The 19,103-nt window shown below is 46.0% G+C and overlaps 1 protein-coding gene across 1 annotated transcript in view; it reads right to left on the bottom strand.

Moving 5' to 3' along the window:
* The window catches only part of LOC124719895 (tyrosine-protein phosphatase non-receptor type 11-like), a 299,365-nt gene that overhangs the window by 182,991 nt on the left and 97,271 nt on the right, over positions 1 to 19,103 (bottom strand). Inside the window, exon 5 of the mRNA XM_047245075.1 lies at positions 15,983 to 16,195. Within this exon, the coding sequence (XP_047101031.1) occupies positions 15,983 to 16,195 (213 nt within the window). The remainder of the gene's footprint in view (positions 1 to 15,982; positions 16,196 to 19,103) is intronic.

Raw genomic sequence — 19,103 nt, 5'->3', positions numbered from 1 at the left:
GCAATTTACACTTAGTGGAACCGTGAATCGGCATAACAGTGTTTCCTGGGCACAGAAAAATCCGCATGTTTATGTGGATAATGCGGTAAATCTAGCAGGGGGTTTGTGTATGGTGTGGACTGTCATCCAGGGGCTTACTAGGACCGTTTTCTTTGACGCAGCTGTCACTGGAGAAGTGTACCCGGAAATGTTACACACACCGATTTTGCCAGGTATATGTTGTTGTTGTTGTTGTTGTTTTCAGTCCTGAGACTGGTTTGATGCAGCTCTCCATGCTACACTATCCTGTTCAAGCTTCTTCATCTCCCAGTACCTACTGCAGCCTACATCCTTCTGAATCTGCTTAGTGTATTCATCTTTGGGTCTCCCTCTACGATTTTTACCCTCCACGCTGCCCTCCAATGCTAAATTTGTGATCCCTTGCTGCCTCAGAACATGTCCTACCAACTGATCCCTTGTTCTTGTCGTGCCACAAATTCCTCTTCTCCCAATTCTATTCAGTACCTCCTCATTAGTTATGTGATCTACCCATCTAATCTTCAGCATTCTTCTGTAGCACCACATTTCGAAAGCTTCTATTCTCTTCTTGTCCAAACTATTTATCGTTGACGTTTCACTTCCATACACGGCTACACTCCATACAAATACTTTCAAGAAACCCTGACACTTAAATCTATACTCGATGTTAAATTTCTCTCCTTCAGAAACGCTTTCTTTGCCATTGCCAGTCTACATTTTATATCCTCTCTACTTCGACCATCATCAGTTATTTTGCTCCCCAAATAGCAAAACTCCTCTACTACTTCAAGTGTCTCATTCCCTAATCTAATTGCCGCAGCATCACCCGATTTAATTCGACTACATTCCATTATTCTCGTTTTGCTTTTGTTGATGTTCATCTTATACCCTCCTTTCAAGACAGCGTCCAGTACGTTATACGTGCGGTTTATAGAGCTGATGAATAGGTCTTGTACCAACAAACGGGGCGGGGCGCCAGCACACTACCAGCTAGGCTGCAGATACCTAGGCTGCAGATTCCTCGACCTGCGCCATCGGGTGGTGGGTTTCCGGGTTCCGCTTAATAGGTAAGGAGTCCACTACACACAGTGGGCGGCTACACGGGTAGCGGGGGCTGTGTGGAAGGGACTGAGCAGTTTTTTAGGTTAGAGGGCCTAACGGAAACACAGAAGGGGCGTCCGTCTAAAAGTGGGCAGGTAAAACACAGTAAGGTAGTTGTAAAAACGATTGGTATTGTAGTTGTAACTTGTCGTAGCTGTGTTGGGAAAGAACCAGAGCTCCAAGCCCTAATAGAAAGCACTGAAGCTCAAATAGTTATACGTAGAGAAAGATGGCTAAAGCCGGAAATAAGTTCAGCCGATATTTTTTCAAACGATCTTACAGTGTTCAGAAAGGGTAGTTAAATACAGCTGGTGGTGTTTATTGCTGTCAGGGGTAGTTTGCCTTGTGGTGAAATTGAAGTAGATAGTTCGCGTGACATAGTATGGGTGGAGGCTACCCCTGATAATCGGACTAAACTATTAATTGGATGGTTTTACCAACCCTCCAATTCAGAAGATATGGTTGCTGAACAGTTCAAAGATAACTTGTGTCTCATTTCAAATAAGTACCCCGATCATACAATTACAGTCGGTCGTGACTTCAATCTACCCTCCATACGCTGCAAAAATTATACGTTTAAAGCCGGCGGCAGGCATTAAACGTCATCCGAAACTGTACTGAATGCTTTCTCAGAAAATTACTTTGAACGATTAGGTCATCAGCCAACTCGAAGCGTAAATGGCTGCGAAAGTATACTTGACCTCTTAGCAACAAATAATCCTGGACAAATAGCGACTGTCGAGACGAATACAGGGATTAGCGACCACAAGGCAGTTGCTGCTAGGCTGAATATCGTAACACCTACAACCATCTAAAAGAAATGCAAAGTATATCTATTTAAAAAAGCTGATAAAAATGCTCTTAACACCTTTTTAAGAGACAGTCTTCACTCCTTCCGATCTGATCATGTAAGCGTAGAATAGTTGTGGTATGTTTTCAAAGAGGTAGTATCGACAGCAATTGAGAGATATATACCACATAAATTGATAAGTGATGGTGCAGATCCCCCATGGTACACAAAACGGGTCAGATCGTTGTTGCAGAAGCAGTGAAAAAGGCATGCCAAATTTAAAAGAACGCAAAATCCCCATGACTGGCAAAGTTTTACCCAAGTTCCAAATACAGCGCGTATTTCACTTCGAGATGCTTTTAATAATTTCCACAACGAAATGCTGTCTCGAAATCTGGCAGAAAACCCAAGGAGGTTCTGGTCATACATAAAGCACACCAGTGGGAAGACTCAGTCAATACCTTCACTGCGCGATAACAACGGTGACGTCACTGATGACAGTGCCACTAAAGCAGAGTTATCAAACACGGTTTTCCGAAACTCCTTCACCAAAGAAGACGAAGTAAATATTCCTGAATTCCAATCAAGAACAACTGCCAAAATGCGAAACATAGAAGTAGATATCGTACGTGTAACAAAGCAGGCAATAAAGGCAAGGCTTCCGTCCAGATTGTACACCAGTCAGGTTCCTCTCAGAGTACGCTGATAAAAAAAGCTCGATATTTAGCAATTATCCACAACCACTCGCTCACAGAAACATCCGTACATAAAGACTGGAAAATTGTTCAAGTCACACCAATACCCAAGAACGGAAGTAGGAGTAATTCGCTGAATTACAGGCCTATATCACTAACGTTGATTTGCAGTAGGGTTTTGGAACTCATACTGTATTCGAACATTATGAAGTACCTCGAAGAAAACTATCTATTGACATATAGTCAGCACGGATAGAGAAAATATCGTTCTTGTGAAGCAATAAGTGCTATCGACAGGGGATGTCAAATTGATTCCATATTTTTAGATTTCCAGAAGGCTTTCGACACCGTTCCTCACAAGCGTCTTCTAACCAAACTACGGAGTATCGCCTCAGTTGTGCGACTGAATTCGTGATTTCCTCTCAGGAAGGTCGCAGTTCGTAGTAATAGACGGAAAGTCATCGACTAAAACAGAAGTAATATCCGGCGTTCCCCAAGGAAGTGTTATAGGCCGTCTACTGTTCCTAATCTATATAAACGACATAGGAGACAATCTAAGTAGCTGTCTTAGATTGTTTGCAGATGATGCTGTCATATACAGTCTTGTAAAGTCATCAGATGATCAAAATGAATTGCAAAGTGATTTAGATAAGATATCTGTATGTTGCGAAAAGTGGCAATTGAGCCTCAATAAGGAAAAGTGTGAAGTTATTCACACGAGTACTAAAAGAAATAAGCTAAATTTCGAGGGCTGTAAATTCAACTAAATACGTAGGGATTACAATTACAAATAACGTAAATTGGAATGATCACATAGATAATATTGTGGGTAGAGCAAACCAAAGACTGCGAGTCATTGGCAGAACATTTGGAAGGTGCAACAGTTCTACTAAAGAGACTGCTTACACCATGCTTGTCCGCCCTATTATGGAGTATTGCTGTGCTGTGTGGGATCCGCAACAGGTGGGACTGACGGATGACATCGAAAAAGTACAAAGAAGGGCAGCTCGTTTTGTATTAGCGCGAAATAGGGGAGATACTGCCACAGACATGATACGTGAATTGGAGTGGCAATCATTAAAACAAAGGCGTTTTTCGTTGCGACAGGATCTTTATGATATTTCAATTATTAGTTTTCTCTTCAGGTTGCCAAAACATTCTGTTAGCACCCACCTACATAGGGAGAAATGAGCATCAGGATAAAGTAAGAGAAATCAGGGCACGCACAGAAAAAATTAACTGCTCGTTTATCCCGCGCGCCGTTCGAGAGTGGAACGGTAGAGAGACAGCTTGAAGGTGGTTCATTGAACCCTCTGCCAGGCACTTTATTGTGAATAGAGTAATCACGTAGATTTGGGTGTAGGTGTACAAGCTTTGCCGGATGACAAGTTTCCGAGGAATTGGATCAGACGAAAAGGACCCACTGAGTTCCCTCCAAGGTCGGCACATCCAACACGTATGGACTTTTACTTGTGGGGAAGTGTGAAAGATAACGTCTATCTACGTAATCCACGGACGCCGGAGCAACTTCGCCACTGACGTGGTTGCGGCGACCGCTCGTCCTTCTGTTGTGTGTATAGCCGCCAACGGTGAAGATTTTGAACATTTAAAGTAATCATGTGCTAAATTGAGCCGGCCAGAGCAACCGAGCGGTTCTAGGTGCTACAGTCTGGAACTGCGCCACCGCTACGGTCGCAGGTTCGAATCCTGCCTCGGGCTTGGATGTGTGTGATGTCCTTAGGTTAGTTAGGTTTAAGTAGTTCTAAGTTCTAGGGGACTGATGATCTTAGAAGTTAAGTCCCATAGTGCTCAGAGGCATTTGAACCTTTTTTTTTCCTGAACTGAAAGTTGTACAATATGTGTGATCAGTTATTATATGTAAAATAAACACGGAAGTAGTACCTTTCGTTCCTTAAAGTGTGTATACATTTTTCTGGCGGAGTCTGTGCATTTCATATGAGGTGTGATCAAAAAGTAACGGGGAATTTCTTTTTTCTTAAAGGATCTTTATTTATTCATCAACATCAACTTTGTCCCCTGCAAAGTAATCCCCCTTCAGATATAATACACTTGTGTCAGCGCTATTTCCAATCTCGGGAGCACTTCTGGAACTCACTTTCTGTTACGGTGTTCAGCTCTTTCAGCGATTCTACTTATATCTCATCAATGGCGGAAAAACAACGACCTTTCACCAGTTCTGTTCAGCCTCGGAAAAAGAAAGAATACGCTGGCTGAGGCAACATAACGGTTTTGCTTTTTTTGCCATAAAATCACGAACAAACATTAAGGTATGAGGGGGGAGCATTAACGTGACGCAATTTCCACAGGTGGTTTCGCCACACTTCCGGTCGTTTTCTTCCGAGTGCTTCACCCAACCCGCGCATAACTTCCAGGTATTATTCCTTATTGACCGCACGGCGGTAAGGCAGAAACCCTTGATGCACTATTCCATTGTAATCGAAGAAAACAATGAGAAGAACCTTCGCAGATAATCGAACTTGGCGATTTTTTTTTTTCCGGTCTCGGCTCTTCGAGCAGTTTTGACTGGGACGATTGGGCCTCGGTTTGGAAGTCATACCCGCACACCGAGGTTTCCTCACCTGGTATAACGTTCTTTCCAAGTTCGGCATCGCCGTCGACTTCATTCAGCAATTCCCGATGGATATCTACGCGACGACGTTTATGGTCGAATGTCAACCAGTTCGGAACAAACTCTGCTGCTACACGCGTCGTGCCCAAAAGATCCGAAAAAATTGCTCAGAGAGAGGCAGAGGAAACGCCCACATCATCAGCAACCTGTCTGACGGTGATTCGGCCATTTTCCAGAACCACATTTTCTGAACTTCTTAACCAGTGTCGTCTGTAATTTATGCGACAGGGCGTCCAGCGCGGCCTTCATCTTCCACCTCTTGTCGGCCCTCTTTGAAACTTTTATACTGCAAGCGAACTGTTGTCGTACTCATAATAGATGGTTCTCCAAAAGGCACAGTCATAATTTAGAATGCGGTGCTGCGCTTTATTTCATTTTCCGAGCAAACTTTAATGCAAATGCTTTGTCGCAGGTTCGAATCCTGCCTCGGGCATGGATGTGTGTGCTGTCCTTAGGTTAGTTAGGTTCAAGCAGTTCCAAGTTCTAGGGGACTGATGACCTCAGATGTTAAGTCCCATAGTGCTCACAGCCATTTGTGATTTGTCAAATGATTTGATCGATCTTTTTCGAAAGTAAAAATTCACCGAGCAATGGAAAAGATGTCTGCATCTACATGGTTACTCTGCAGTTCACACTGAAGTGCCTGGCAGAGGGTTCATCGAACCATTTTCATGCCATTTTTCTACCATTCCACTCTCGAATGGCGCGTGGGAAAAAGGAACCCTAAATCTTTCCTTCCGACCTCTGCATTCTCTTATTTTATTATTATGATCACTTCTCCCTACGTAGGTGGGTATCAAAATAATATTTACGCATTCGGAAGAGAAAGTTGTTGATTGAAATTTCGTTAATAGATCTCGCCGCAAATAAAACCGCCTTTGTTTCAGTGGCTGCCACCCCAACTCGCGTATCATATCAGTGACACTCTCACCCCTATTGCGCGATAACACGAAACGGGCTGCCCTTCTTTGCACTTTTTCGATGTCCTCCGTCAATCCTACCTGGTAAGGATCCCACATCGCGCAGCAATATTCCAGCAGAGGGCGGAAAACTGCAATGTAGGCTATCTATTTAGTGGGTTTGTCGCATCTTCTACGTGTTCTGCCAACAAAGCGCAGTCTTTGTTTCGCCGTCCCCACAGTACTATGTGGTATTTCCAATCTAAGTTGCTCGTAATTGTAATTCCTAGGTATTTAGTCGATTTGACAGCCCTTAGATTTGTGCGATTTATCGTATACCCAAAATGTATCGGATTTGTTCTAGTACCCATGCGGATGACCTCGCACTTTTCTTTGTTTGGTGCCAATTGCCACTTTTCGCACCATACAGAAATTCTCTCTAGATCATTTTGTAATGGGAATTGATCGTCTGATGATTTTACTAGACGGTAAATTACAGCGTCATCTGCAAAGAATCTAACGGCGTTGGTCAGATCATCACCTAGATCGTTTATATAAATCAAGAACAGCAGAGGGCCTATGACACTACCTTGCGGAACGCCAGATATCACTTCTGTTCTACTCGATGATTTACCGTCTGCCACTACGAACTGTCGCCTCTCTGAGAGGAAATCACGAATGCAGTCACACAATAGAGACGATACTCCATATGCACGCAATTTGATTAACAGTCGCTTGTGAGGAATGGTATCAAAAGCCTTCTGGCAATCTGGGAATATGGAATCGATCTGAGTTCCCTTGTCGACAGCACAAAGTTTTCAACTGCCAACAACAAACTAAATATTCGAAACAGCTGAAAACGCAAACATACACCAGGAAAATGTGCAGGAACAGAACAAAAGAAAATTTTGCAAATTGGATGTACTCGTATAACAAGTCCGCGGGTTGAATAAACTTAGGCGGTTTTTTGTTCTACTGATATTTATTTGTATGAACTAGTTTTCTGCTTATTAGGCCATCTTCCGATAACTACTGGCTATTGTTTACAAGGCGCTTTTTACGAACCACACATTATGGACTAAGGTACAACGCACTTACATACGATCTTTAGTTGCGGTATTTTCTTTGGAACTGTCAAACGGGTCTTTTGACTTTTTGTTCTGTAAATCACATTTTATGGTTTGTCAGTACCAGGTATGGCAACAATTAGAATTATTTAGAATACACATTATTGCAAAATTACAATTTTTTGGTATTTGTTGTGAACAGTTGCACTGGAGACTAATTGTTGGTTGTACAACAGTGATGTTTTCTTTAGGGGTTTACATTTTATTATTAGAAGAATTGTGCATTAACATACAGAGTGGTCCAAAAAAATGTGACCACTGCTTAAAACAAATTGACAGAGTTGTCTCATCTTTGGTTGTGTAATAGTTTGTAATTCCGGCAATCGCCACACAAGCGTTGTATTGCGTTGTTTTGTTTTGTCAGAAGACAGTCGCCAGATAGTGTTTTGTTCTTAGTTGCACCTAGTTACTCGAGTAAACATGGCTGGCGCAAGACTTACATTCGATGAAAGGAAGTTTTGAAGTGGTATTTTAAGTACGAGAACATTAATGAGGTTCAACGGCAATGGCGAAATGAGTATCAAACAGAGCCACGACACGTTTAACGATTCGTCGCATTCGAGACAATTTTGAAGCCTAAGGCTGTGCCAAAGACGTACACAAACAACGACCTGGACGACGTGTAACAGTAACAAGTCCAGCAAACCCCGTCGCGTGTTACAACAATTCACTGGCTCACCACAGAAGTCTGTGAGACAGTGTCCCCGTGAAACCGGAGTGAGTCGCTCAAGTGTTCGGCGAATTTTGAAGGCAGCAAAGTGGAAGTGCTGCATCCCACGATTGCTACACGCAATGAACGAGGACGACCCAGACCGTAGAATGGAGTACTGCGAGTGGTTTACTAACATGGTGCGCAACGATGAAGAGTTTGCGGAGATGATTGTGTGGTCTGGTGAGGCACAGTTCAAATTTAATGGCACAGTGAATAGCCACAATTGTATCTGGTGGGCCGCCGAAAATCCGAACGTCCGTGTAGACAAAGCCGTGAATTTGCCGCGAGTGAATGTGTGGTGTGGGTTGTGTTATCGGGGCTCGATTGGGCCATTCTTGTTTGACGGCACAGTTACCGGTGAGGTGTACCTTCAGAAGCTTCAGACATCCATTTTACCTGCCATCCGAGACTTGTATGGAGACGGAAGAGTTTACTTTCAACAAGATGGTGCCCCAGCCCACTACCAAAATCGTGTTAGGGCGTATCTCGACGAAAATGTACCAGGAAGATGGATAGGCCGTAGACGTCCACCACGTTCCCCAGACCTAACTCCTCTGGACTTTTAGCTGTGGGGAACACTAAAGGGCGTCTTTTATCGACAAAAGCCACGCACATTGGGTGAACTTCGAGAATCCGTCGTACATTCGTGTGCAAATATCCAACTGAACACGTGTTGCAGTCAGTAGTTCGTGCTGCAGTTCGGCGGTATCGCTTGTGTGTGGATGTTAATGGTTACCATTTAGAACAACTACAGTGATATCTTCAAGTTGGACTTTAAGCTACACTTTCACCAAAAATGAGACAACTCCGTCGATTAGTTTGCAAGTTATGGACTTTTAAACAGTGGATACATTTTTTTTGGACCCCTCTGTATACCAAGTACTACATTGTTACAGTTAGGAATGAAACACATAAAGGATATTACATTATACTGGGGCGTGAATTTGTTTACTATTGGGACACTTTGTGGTTAGCAGCAGGTTTACTTTACTGCTTTACTGTGTGAAGTTTAAGAGTGGTGATGTGCTCAGTTGCAACTGGTCATGGTCATTTAGGACCAGCTGGGGCGGGGGGGGGGGGGGGGGGGGGTTGTTTGGGAAGGAGACCAGACAGCGGGGTATCGGTCTCATCGGATTAGGGAAGGACTGGGAAGGAAGTCGGCCATGCCCTTTCAAAGGAACCATCCCGGCATTTGCCTGGAGCGATTTAGGGAAATCACGGAAAACCTAAATCATGACGGCCGGACGCGGGATTGAACCGTCGTCCTCCCGAATGCGAGTCCAGTGTTTAACCACTACGCCACCTCGCTCGGTGACCAGCTGGAGATTTAGGACTAAGTGTTAATTTCCATTGCTTCTACTAGGCTGGGTTTTCTGCCTTTGTTGGCCATATGCAGCACTTCTGTGTGTGTCAGATTTTTGTGTCCTCCTTTGAGCACAGGTTCAGCAAAGGTGGAGTCTGAAGCCTTGTCGTTATGGTCCGGCCCGTTTGACCGCAAAGTACGGTTTATGGCAGTCAGTGCAGGTTATTTTGTAGACTCCACTGTTGCTTAGTTTATCTGTTTTGCCCTTCCTGATGAATAGGAGATTAGCTGTAGTGCCTCTTACACAAAATGACGTTTTATAGTTTTGGGATTTCAGTGTTTTGGCTAGTCTGTCTGACAGCTTACCTAGATATGGAACAGCACAACAGCTGGATTTTAGTGTGCTTGTAATTGCAGAGCGGCCACAAATGTTAGGGCAAGATTTTCCTCCACTGTTTCTTCACATATATGTGCGAGAAGAGGAGCTATTGGGACAACCCAGAACCCTGGCTCTAGTTCGGAAATTCACCTTAGCGAAGACCTTTTGAAATTAACGAAAGGCAATAGTTGTTTGAAGAATGATGACGGCTCTGTTCCAGGCAAGAGACTTCTAGTATTTGCTTGCGAATGGAACTGTGCTTATGGATGGCACATTTGACAGCTGTTCGAAACAGTTCACACAATTGTACACAATCCATGTCGACATCGGAAGTGGCAACTAAGATATTTCCTGTTTTATTTGCTTTGCTGCCAGACAAAAGTCAAAATTCATTAGTAAGACTTTTTTCTCGATTGAAATCTAAGATGCCTGGGTGGTCACCAAAAACTGCAGTGCTAGATTTTGAAATGGCTACAATTAAAGCAATGAATTCAGTGTTGCCTGAAACACAACTTTCCGGTTGTAATTTTGACTTTAACCAGTATCTGTGGAAGAAGATACAGTAACTGGGATTGACGGAAGGCTGCAGTGGCGCGTCTTCCACTTAACACTGACGAGGAAGTGTGGATTTTAATAATGGAACAAATGCCCAGTGGAGAGAAGATCGCAGCATTTGCAGACTACATGGTGGATCAGTGGATGGAAAATGCTGATATACCTATTGAAATGTGGAATGTTTTTAACCAACGACACAGAACGACGAACGCTGTCGAAGCTTGGCATAGAAAACTAAACTCCTCAATAAATCAGAAACATCCAAATGTGTACTTTCTGATTCAAAATCTGAAGGAGGAGGCAGTGAATCCTATTTTTGAAATTAAAAGAGATTCCATTGACCTACTTCTTCAAAAAAGAAAGAAACGGTACATAGATATTAACAAAAGATTAAAAGACGTACTACGTGCATTAGCCAGTCCTAAGCCTGGGTAAAATATGAAGGGATGTTATTTTCATGTCAGTCGGAAAGTTCACGGTTACGATATTTATTTGTAGTCGGAAACACGAGCGTCACCACGGAGGGAGTCTAGAGATTCGAAAAGTTGCATCATAAAAAATTTACCGTGATGTTGGGATTTGCTGTGGGCCTTAAAAATGATGATGTTTCAAAACGGTATGTGTAAATACAGCACACATTTTACCGGGAACAATAATTTCGCGAAGTTAACTTGCCGATTCTGGAATTTCGTCATATACACTCCTGGAAATGGAAAAAAGAACACATTGACACCGGTGTGTCAGACCCACCATACTTCCTCCGGACACTGCGAGAGGGCTGTACAAGCAATGATCACACGCACGGCACAGCGGACACACCAGGAACAGCGGTGTTGGCCGTCGAATGGCGCTAGCTGCGCAGCATTTGTGCACCGCCGCCGTCAGTGTCAGCCAGTTTGCCGTGGCATACGGAGCTCCATCGCAGTCTTTAACACTGGTAGCATGCCGCGACAGCGTGGACGTGAACCGTATGTGCAGTTGACGGACTTTGAGCGAGGGCGTATAGTGGGCATGCGGGAGGCCGGGTGGACGTACCGCCGAATTGCTCAACACGTGGGGCGTGACGTCTCCACAGTACATCGATGTTGTCGCCAGTGGTCGGCGGAAGGTGCACGTGCCCGTCGACCTGGGACCGGACCGCAGCGACGCACGGATGCACGCCAAGACCGTAGGATCCTACGCAGTGCCGTAGGGGACCGCACCGCCACTTCCCAGCAAATCAGGGACACTGTTGCTCCTGGGGTATCGGCGAGGACCATTCGCAACCGTCTCCATGAAGCTGGGCTACGGTCCCGCACACCGTTAGGCCGTCTTCCGCTCACGCCCCAACATCGTGCAGCCCGCCTCCAGTAGTGTCGCGACAGGCGTGAATGGAGGGACGAATGGAGACGTGTCGTCTTCAGCGATGAGAGTCGCTTCTGCCTTGGTGCCAATGATGGTCGTATGCGTGTTTGGCGCCGTGCAGGTGAGCGCCACAATCATGACTGCATACGACCGAGGCACACAGGGCCAACACCCGGCATCATGGTGTGGGGAGCGATCTCCTACACTGGCCATACACCACTGGTGATCGTCGAGGCGACACTGAATAGTGCACGGTACATCCAAACCGTCATCGAACCCATCGTTCTACCATTCCTAGACCGGCAAGGGAACTTGCTGTTCCAACAGGACAATGCACGTCCGCATGTATCCCGTGCCACCCAACGTGCTCTAGAAGGTGTAAGTCAACTACCCTGGCCAGCAAGATCTCCGGATCTGTCCCCCATTGAGCATGTTTGGGACTGGATGAAGCGTCGTCTCACGCGGTCTGCACGTCCAGCACGAACGCTGGTCCAACTGAGGCGCCAGGTGGAAATGGCATGGCAAGCCGTTCCACAGGACTACATCCAGCATCTCTACGATCGTCTCCATGGGAGAATAGCAGCCTGCATTGCTGCGAAAGGTGGATATACACTGTACTAGTGCCGACATTGTGCATGCTCTGTTGCCTGTGTCTATGTGCCTGTGGTTATGTCAGTGTGATCACGTGATGTATCTGACCCCAGGAATGTGTCAATAAAGTTTCCCCTTCCTGGGACAATGAATTCACGGTGTTCTTATTTCAATTTCCAGGAGTGTATGTCATACGAAACTAATTATTTGTATTTGCTGGATCTCATTCACAAGAGTGGCAACGGCCTTGCCGCAGTGGATACACCGGCTCCCGTGAGATCACCGGAGTTAAAGCACTGTCGGTTGTGGCCGGCACTTGGATGGGTGACCATCCAGGCCGCCATGCGCTGTTGCCATTTTTCGGGGTGCACTCAGCCTCGTGATGCCAATTGAGGAGCTACTCGACCGAATAGTAGGGGCTCCGGTCAAAGAAAACCGTCGTAACGACCGGGAGAGCGGTGTGCTGACCACATGCCCCTCCTATCCGCATCCTCATTGAGGACGACACGGCGGTCGGATGGTCCCCGTAGGCGACATGTGGCCTGAAGACGGAGTGCCATTCACGAAAGTACGCTGTTAACGGTTTCCAAAGTTCTAGTACAAAATCTGCTATTTATTGAATTTTTAAATAAACAAAGCAAATTTTACTTGGTAAATTTCTTACATTACATGGTAGCTCGTCCCGTGAAGCATCTAGGATTTTTGGTGAGGAAAGTGGAATGAGGACTCAAGACAGCTGGTTGCCCAGTTTTCTGTCAGAGTCTACCAAACACGATCATATCTGCCTTTATTGTGCTCCAACAGGAGCATTTTTCAGTTGATTATTATTTAGTTCATTTTATAAAGATGAAATTCCAACTAGATGAACTTTGGTGGAGTCATCTATATTAAGCAACGAATTTTACCATTTGTAGACATCAAGAACAACGCTCTAGTTATCGAGACTTTATACGCCGTATCTAACCATAGGAAAATATTCTGTAATTTCTTTCAGACGAACACGCCCATTGTCGCGTAAATATTTATCTAATTGCTAACAGTAAACCCGGCGTTGCCCGGATATTTCTTCATCCCAGTTTTATGTCAGTTCATCCCCTCTTGCCTCATCTCTCGTCTCTCTATCCACCTGCTCCTTCCGCCCATCCGTCTCCCTTTCCATCTCCTCCATCTGCCCCCCCCCCCCCCTCTCTCACAACACTTCATCCTCCTCTCCTTCTCCATCCATCTTCCCTTCTCTGTCCACCTCCTCCTCCGCTTTTTCTAATTGTACACCAAATTCACAATAACACCCCGCATTTATGTATTTATTACAGTGTTCTATTAGTCATTCCCCACCTTCCCCCTTTCTCTGTTTACCTGCTGCTGCCTCTCTCTCTTAATATGCTTCTGTCACTTCTCTGGTTTCACCTCCTCCCCCTCCCCGCCCCCATCACGTTCTCCTCTCTCCGTATATCTCCTCCTCCGCCCCCGTCATGCCACTCCTCTTTCCCCGTTTAAGAAAATATACGTATATCTGCCAACTTTCGTGCTGACAGACGAAACGATGTCGAATTTATTTAAAGGTACGTCAACCGTCCGCCATCCAGCATACGTTGGTTTGAATAAATGCCTTCAGCACGAAAAGATACATAGATGAGCCAATTCCCAAGCTGATCAGTCAAATGGTGTGGAATTCTGTTGTAAGGTACCCTCCGCCGTACACCGTATGAAATTTGACGTAGACGTTGAGGTTCCCCTCGTTTTGAAGATCAAATGCGCAAACTTTCATGAAGATCGGAGCAAGACTGTCGCTTTTCCGGAAGTAAAGTACATTCGACCACGCACTGAAAGAATTTTTATGAAGACAGTAACCTCCCTCTCGGTTTGGGAAATATGGATTCATTTTTCTACACCCCGCTCGCTCTATGCCTACTTTGTTGCGAAACATAAATAACAGATTCGAACAACAGAAATGAAGTAAAGGGTTATTACAAATGATTGAAGCGATTTCACAGCTGTACAATAACTTTATTATTTGAGATATTTTCACAATGCTTTGTACACACATACAAAAACTCAAAAAGTTTTTTAGGCATCCACAAATGTTCGATATGTGCCCCTTTAGTGATTCGGCAGACATCAAGCCGATAATCAAGTTCCTCGCACACTCGGCGCAGCATGTCCCCATCAATGAGTTCGAAAGCATCGTTGATGCGAGCTCGCAGTTCTGGCACGTTTCTTGGTAGAGGAGGTTTAAACACTGAATCTTTCACATAACCCCACAGAAAGAAATCGCATGGGGTTAAGTCGGGAGAGCGTGGAGGCCATGACACGAAATGCTGATCATGATCTCCACCGCGACCGATCCATCGGTTTTCCAATCTCCTGTTTAAGAAATGCCGAACATCACGATGGAAGTGCGGTGGAGCACCATCCTGTTGAAAGATGAAGTCGGCGCTGTCGGTCTCCAGTTGTGGCATGAGCCAATTTTCCAGCATGTCCAGATACACGTGTCCTGTAACGTTTTTTTCGCAGAAGAAAAAGGGGCCGAAAACTTTAAACCGTGAGATTGCACAAAACACGTTAACTTTTGGGGAATTGCGAATTTGCTGCACGAATGCGTGAGGATTCTCTACCGCCCAGATTCGCACATCGTGTCTGTTCACTTCACCATTAAGAAAAAATGTTGCTTCATCACTGAAAACAAGTTTCGCACTGAACGCATCCTCTTGCGTGAGCTGTTGCAACCGCGCCGAAAATTCAAAGCGTTTGACTTTGTCATCGGGTGTCAGGGCTTGTAGCAATTGTAAACGGTGAGGCTTCTGCTTTAGCCTTTTCCGTAAGATTTTCCAAACCGTCGGCTGTGGTACGTTTAGCTCCCTGCTTGCTTTATTCGTCGACTTCCGCGGCCTACGCGTGAAACTTGCCCGCACGCGTTCAACCGTTTCTTCGCTCACTGCAGGCCGACCCGTTGATTTCCCCTTACAGAGGCATCCAGAAGCTTTAAACTGCGCATACCATCGCCGAATGGACAAATGGTTCAAATGGCTCTGAGCACTATGGGACTCAACTGCTGAGGTCATTAGTCCCCTTGAACTTAGAACCAGTTAAACCTAACTAACCTAAGGACATCACAAACATCCATGCCCGAGGCAGGATGCGAACCTGCAACCGTAGCGGTCTTGCGGTTCCAGACTGCAGCGCCTTTAACCGCACGGCCACGTCGGTGGATCTTTGTTGGACTTGGTCCTGAAGTGTCGTTGCACTGTTATGACTGACTGATGTGAGTGCATTTCAAGCACGACATACGCTTTCTCGGCTCCTGTCTCCATTTTGTCTCACTGCGCTCTCGAGCGCTCTGGCGGCAGAAACCTGAAGTGCGGCTTCAGCCGAACAAAACTTTACGAGTTTTTCTACGTATCTGTAGTGTGTCGTGACCATATGTCAACGAATGGAGCTACAGTGAATTTATGAAATTGCTTCAGTCATTTGTAATAGCCCTGTAATGATTTCTGTCGTATAAGGGGCAACATTGCTATTAAATAATAGCAACGAGATTACGAGAGCAGCCACTTTCAGTGTTACGTAAAATAACGTTATACCTTGTGAATTCTGACGACACAAAACGAGGATCATAAGCAATGTGGGAGTTGCTTCCGTTTGCGTTTGGAACTCTCGGAGAAATCCTGTGTGGTGGGAGGGATCTCAGCAAGGGGAGCCTCGATTTGTTTTGTCGGCCCGGGTTTAGCGCGCCACAGCTGATAGGAAAGCCTGCCTCTGCCCCTGGACATGGAGACAGCGGCGTTGTGAGACGTGGAGAGGTGTGTGTGTGTACTGACCGCTCTGTGCAGGAGGCGGCGGCCTCGGGCTGCTGGCTGCAGTTGAGCGGGCAGCGCAGCTCGATCAGCTCCCCCGACTTCTCGCGCAGCTGGCCCTGGTTCTCCGTGTAGTACTGCACCAGCTCCGACAGCGTCGCGAACTTCTCCCCGCCGTACAGGTCGTAGAAGTCGCCCGTGTTCTGGATCTTGATGTGCGTCACCTCGCCGTTCCTCCTGCCCCGGGCACACACAGAGACACACACACACAAGCAATCAGCCGCGTCATTCCCACTGTGCGTGTGTGTACGTACAGATGGGCTGCACGCTTAGAGGCGGGCCGCACCAGCTCCCCGCTCACAGTCACAAGGGGAGGCCGCCAATTGTGAAATTCAGATTCAATTCATACTGCGCATAATAAGAGCCCATGGCCAGAGGTGTAATGTGGCAAAGCACCAAGATGCACTTCTCAGCCGATGTCGAGAAAATCGACAGTTAAAAGAAACCGTTGCGGTGAAATACTCTCTACGATTAAAGGTTTACTACAGCGTCGTGGCGCAGCGGTAAGCGCTCGGGTTCGTAATCCGAAGGTCGCCGGATCGAATCTCGCACCATGCAAATTTTTTAATTAGTTTTTTGCAATTCAAATATATATATATCAACTATTAATGAATTGCTTATGCATGTTGGTGAAGGCGGATCGCTCTCCAATTGTACCGCCTCAATTTTTTCGTTTTTTTTTAAACAGTGTATACCAAAGCTCTCCCTTCCGCACTGACTTTCGACGACGTTCGAAGTTGCGCTAGGGACCGCATCTAACTTCTTTCGAAGTTAGCAGGCAACTACGCTGTTATGCTGCGGCTCGTTTCGGCCCATTCAACATCTGTCCTTCAAGTGTAACGAGCGAGTAACGGAGTTTGTATTTCATACCTGCCACAGCGAATTTGTGTTCGTGGTGTCTCTATTCTAATTCGAACGTTTCATTTACGCTGTACTCATTCGTTTCGGAATATCGTTTCTACGTCTTCCGTTAACTATACGTGGATAACATTATGAAGATAATTAATAACATTTGTGAAATACAACTTTGTTTGCGGAAAACATAATGATGTTCGAAGTCGCCAGTTTTTCCACGACAAACGACTTTCAACAACTTATTATATGCATAATTGTTCCAACTGCTTGCCGGGAATTATATATATAATTCCCGGCAATCGGTGTATATATATATATATTTGAATTACAAAAAACAAATACTAAAAAAAAGCTTGCATGGCGCGAGATTCGATCCGGCGACCTTTACGAACCCGTCCGCTTACCGCTGCGCCACGACGCTATAGAAAATTACTAATCGTAGAGAGTATTTCACCGCAACGGTTTCTTTTTAACTGTCGATTTTCTCGACAACGGCTGAGAAGTGCATCTCGGTGCTTTGCCACATTAAACCTCTGGCCATGAGCTTTTACTATGCGCAGTATGGATCGAATCTGAATTTCACAATTGGCGGCCTCCCCTTGTCAGACGGGGTCTGGGACACCACTAGCAGCTCAACACTCGTCGACTGGAGAACTCCACTCCCGACGCTCTTCGACAAAAGCCAGTTTGAAAATTGCAGGCGTGCTTGTACACGCTCTACTTAAAAAATAAAACAGCAGATACCGCGAAGGAATTACTCGAATAGGACGGAAATCTGCAGATATCAGGTAGGTCTGCAGACAAACAAATGACTAGATTTACACAAATGCTGGATAATTTATTCGAGAGAAAGAGCTTCCCTGATTGAGTAAGTCAGTGAAGCGCTGGTCCACCTCTGCCCCTTACCCCAGCAGTTACTCGACTTTGCATCGATCGTAGAGTTGTCGGATGTCCTGCTGACGAATAAATTCTGTGCCACTGGCGGGTCAGATTGTCAAAACCGCGGCGGACGGACGGACGGCTACACCCATTCTGCTCCAAAGGTTCTCGGTCGAGGAGGGATCTGGGGACCCTGTCGGCCGAGGTACGGATCGGTCAGCACGAAGACGACCTCGGTGAGGCCAGACTGGCGTTATCTTGCTGAAGTCTACGTCCAGGATGGCTCGACACGAAGTGCAACAGACCAGGACGTAGAGTATCGTCGACGTACCAGTGTGTTGTAAGGGTGCGGCGGATGGCAACCGGAGGGTTCCTGGTAAGAATGCGTCGTCACTTCTGCGTGTCGGGCCGATGCCCCACTGCTCACTGGGGCGTCTCGAGGCACGATTTCCCCCTTCATCCTCAGTCAGTGGAGTGCAGTTGTCTTCAGTCGTGAGCTCCGCTACGAACTGACCCCGACACCTGTCGAAGATGTCTCCCAAGACGCCCCGAGCAATCTGATGCCAGACTCGCTGTCGCGGCCATACGGGCCGACGAGCGGTACTGACCTAGCGTCCACTCCAGCCCACAGCAGCTCCCATTTGGTTGTCAACGGCGGCAGCCTCGCAGAACGCCGGTACGTCGACGCTATTCCACGCCCCCTTTTGTTGCCCCTGATGGCAAGCCATCATGGCCTCACAGTTCAGCAAGATAACGCCCGTCCGCACACGGTGACAGTTTCTACAACTTGTCTTCGTATTCGTTAAGTCTCACCTCGCCTAACAAGGTCGCCGAATCTCTCCCCAATTGAGAACATATTGGGCATTACAGGCAGGATCCTTCAACCACCATGTTTTTGAAGATCCCATCCGCCAACTGCACACAATTTATCCCTCAGGAAGGCGTCCAAAACTGTGTCATCAATGCCAAGCCGAAAAGCTGCTTGCATAAGGGCCAAATATGGGTCAACACGTTACTTACTTCCTCGATTTTCTCTTCAGTACATCATCCAACTTTTCTGTATCTCTAATCATTTACTTGTCTGTATCCACGACTGGCCATTAAAATTATTACACCACCAAGATGAGGTGATACGGACGCGAAATTTAACCGACAGGTAGAAGATGCTGTGATATGCAAATGATTAGCTTTGCAGAGAATTCACACAAGATTGGCGCCCGTGGCGACACCTACAACGTGCTGAAGTGAGGAAAGTTTCCAACCGATTTCTCATACACAAACAGCACTCGACCGGCGTTGCCTGGTCAAACGTTGTTGTGATGCCTCGTGTAAGGAGGAGAAATGCGTAGCA

Source organism: Schistocerca piceifrons, chromosome 11, assembly GCF_021461385.2.
Source record: "Schistocerca piceifrons isolate TAMUIC-IGC-003096 chromosome 11, iqSchPice1.1, whole genome shotgun sequence".
Classification (NCBI taxonomy): Eukaryota; Metazoa; Arthropoda; class Insecta; order Orthoptera; family Acrididae; genus Schistocerca; species Schistocerca piceifrons.
This window is presented reverse-complemented; position numbering and strand designations above follow the sequence as displayed.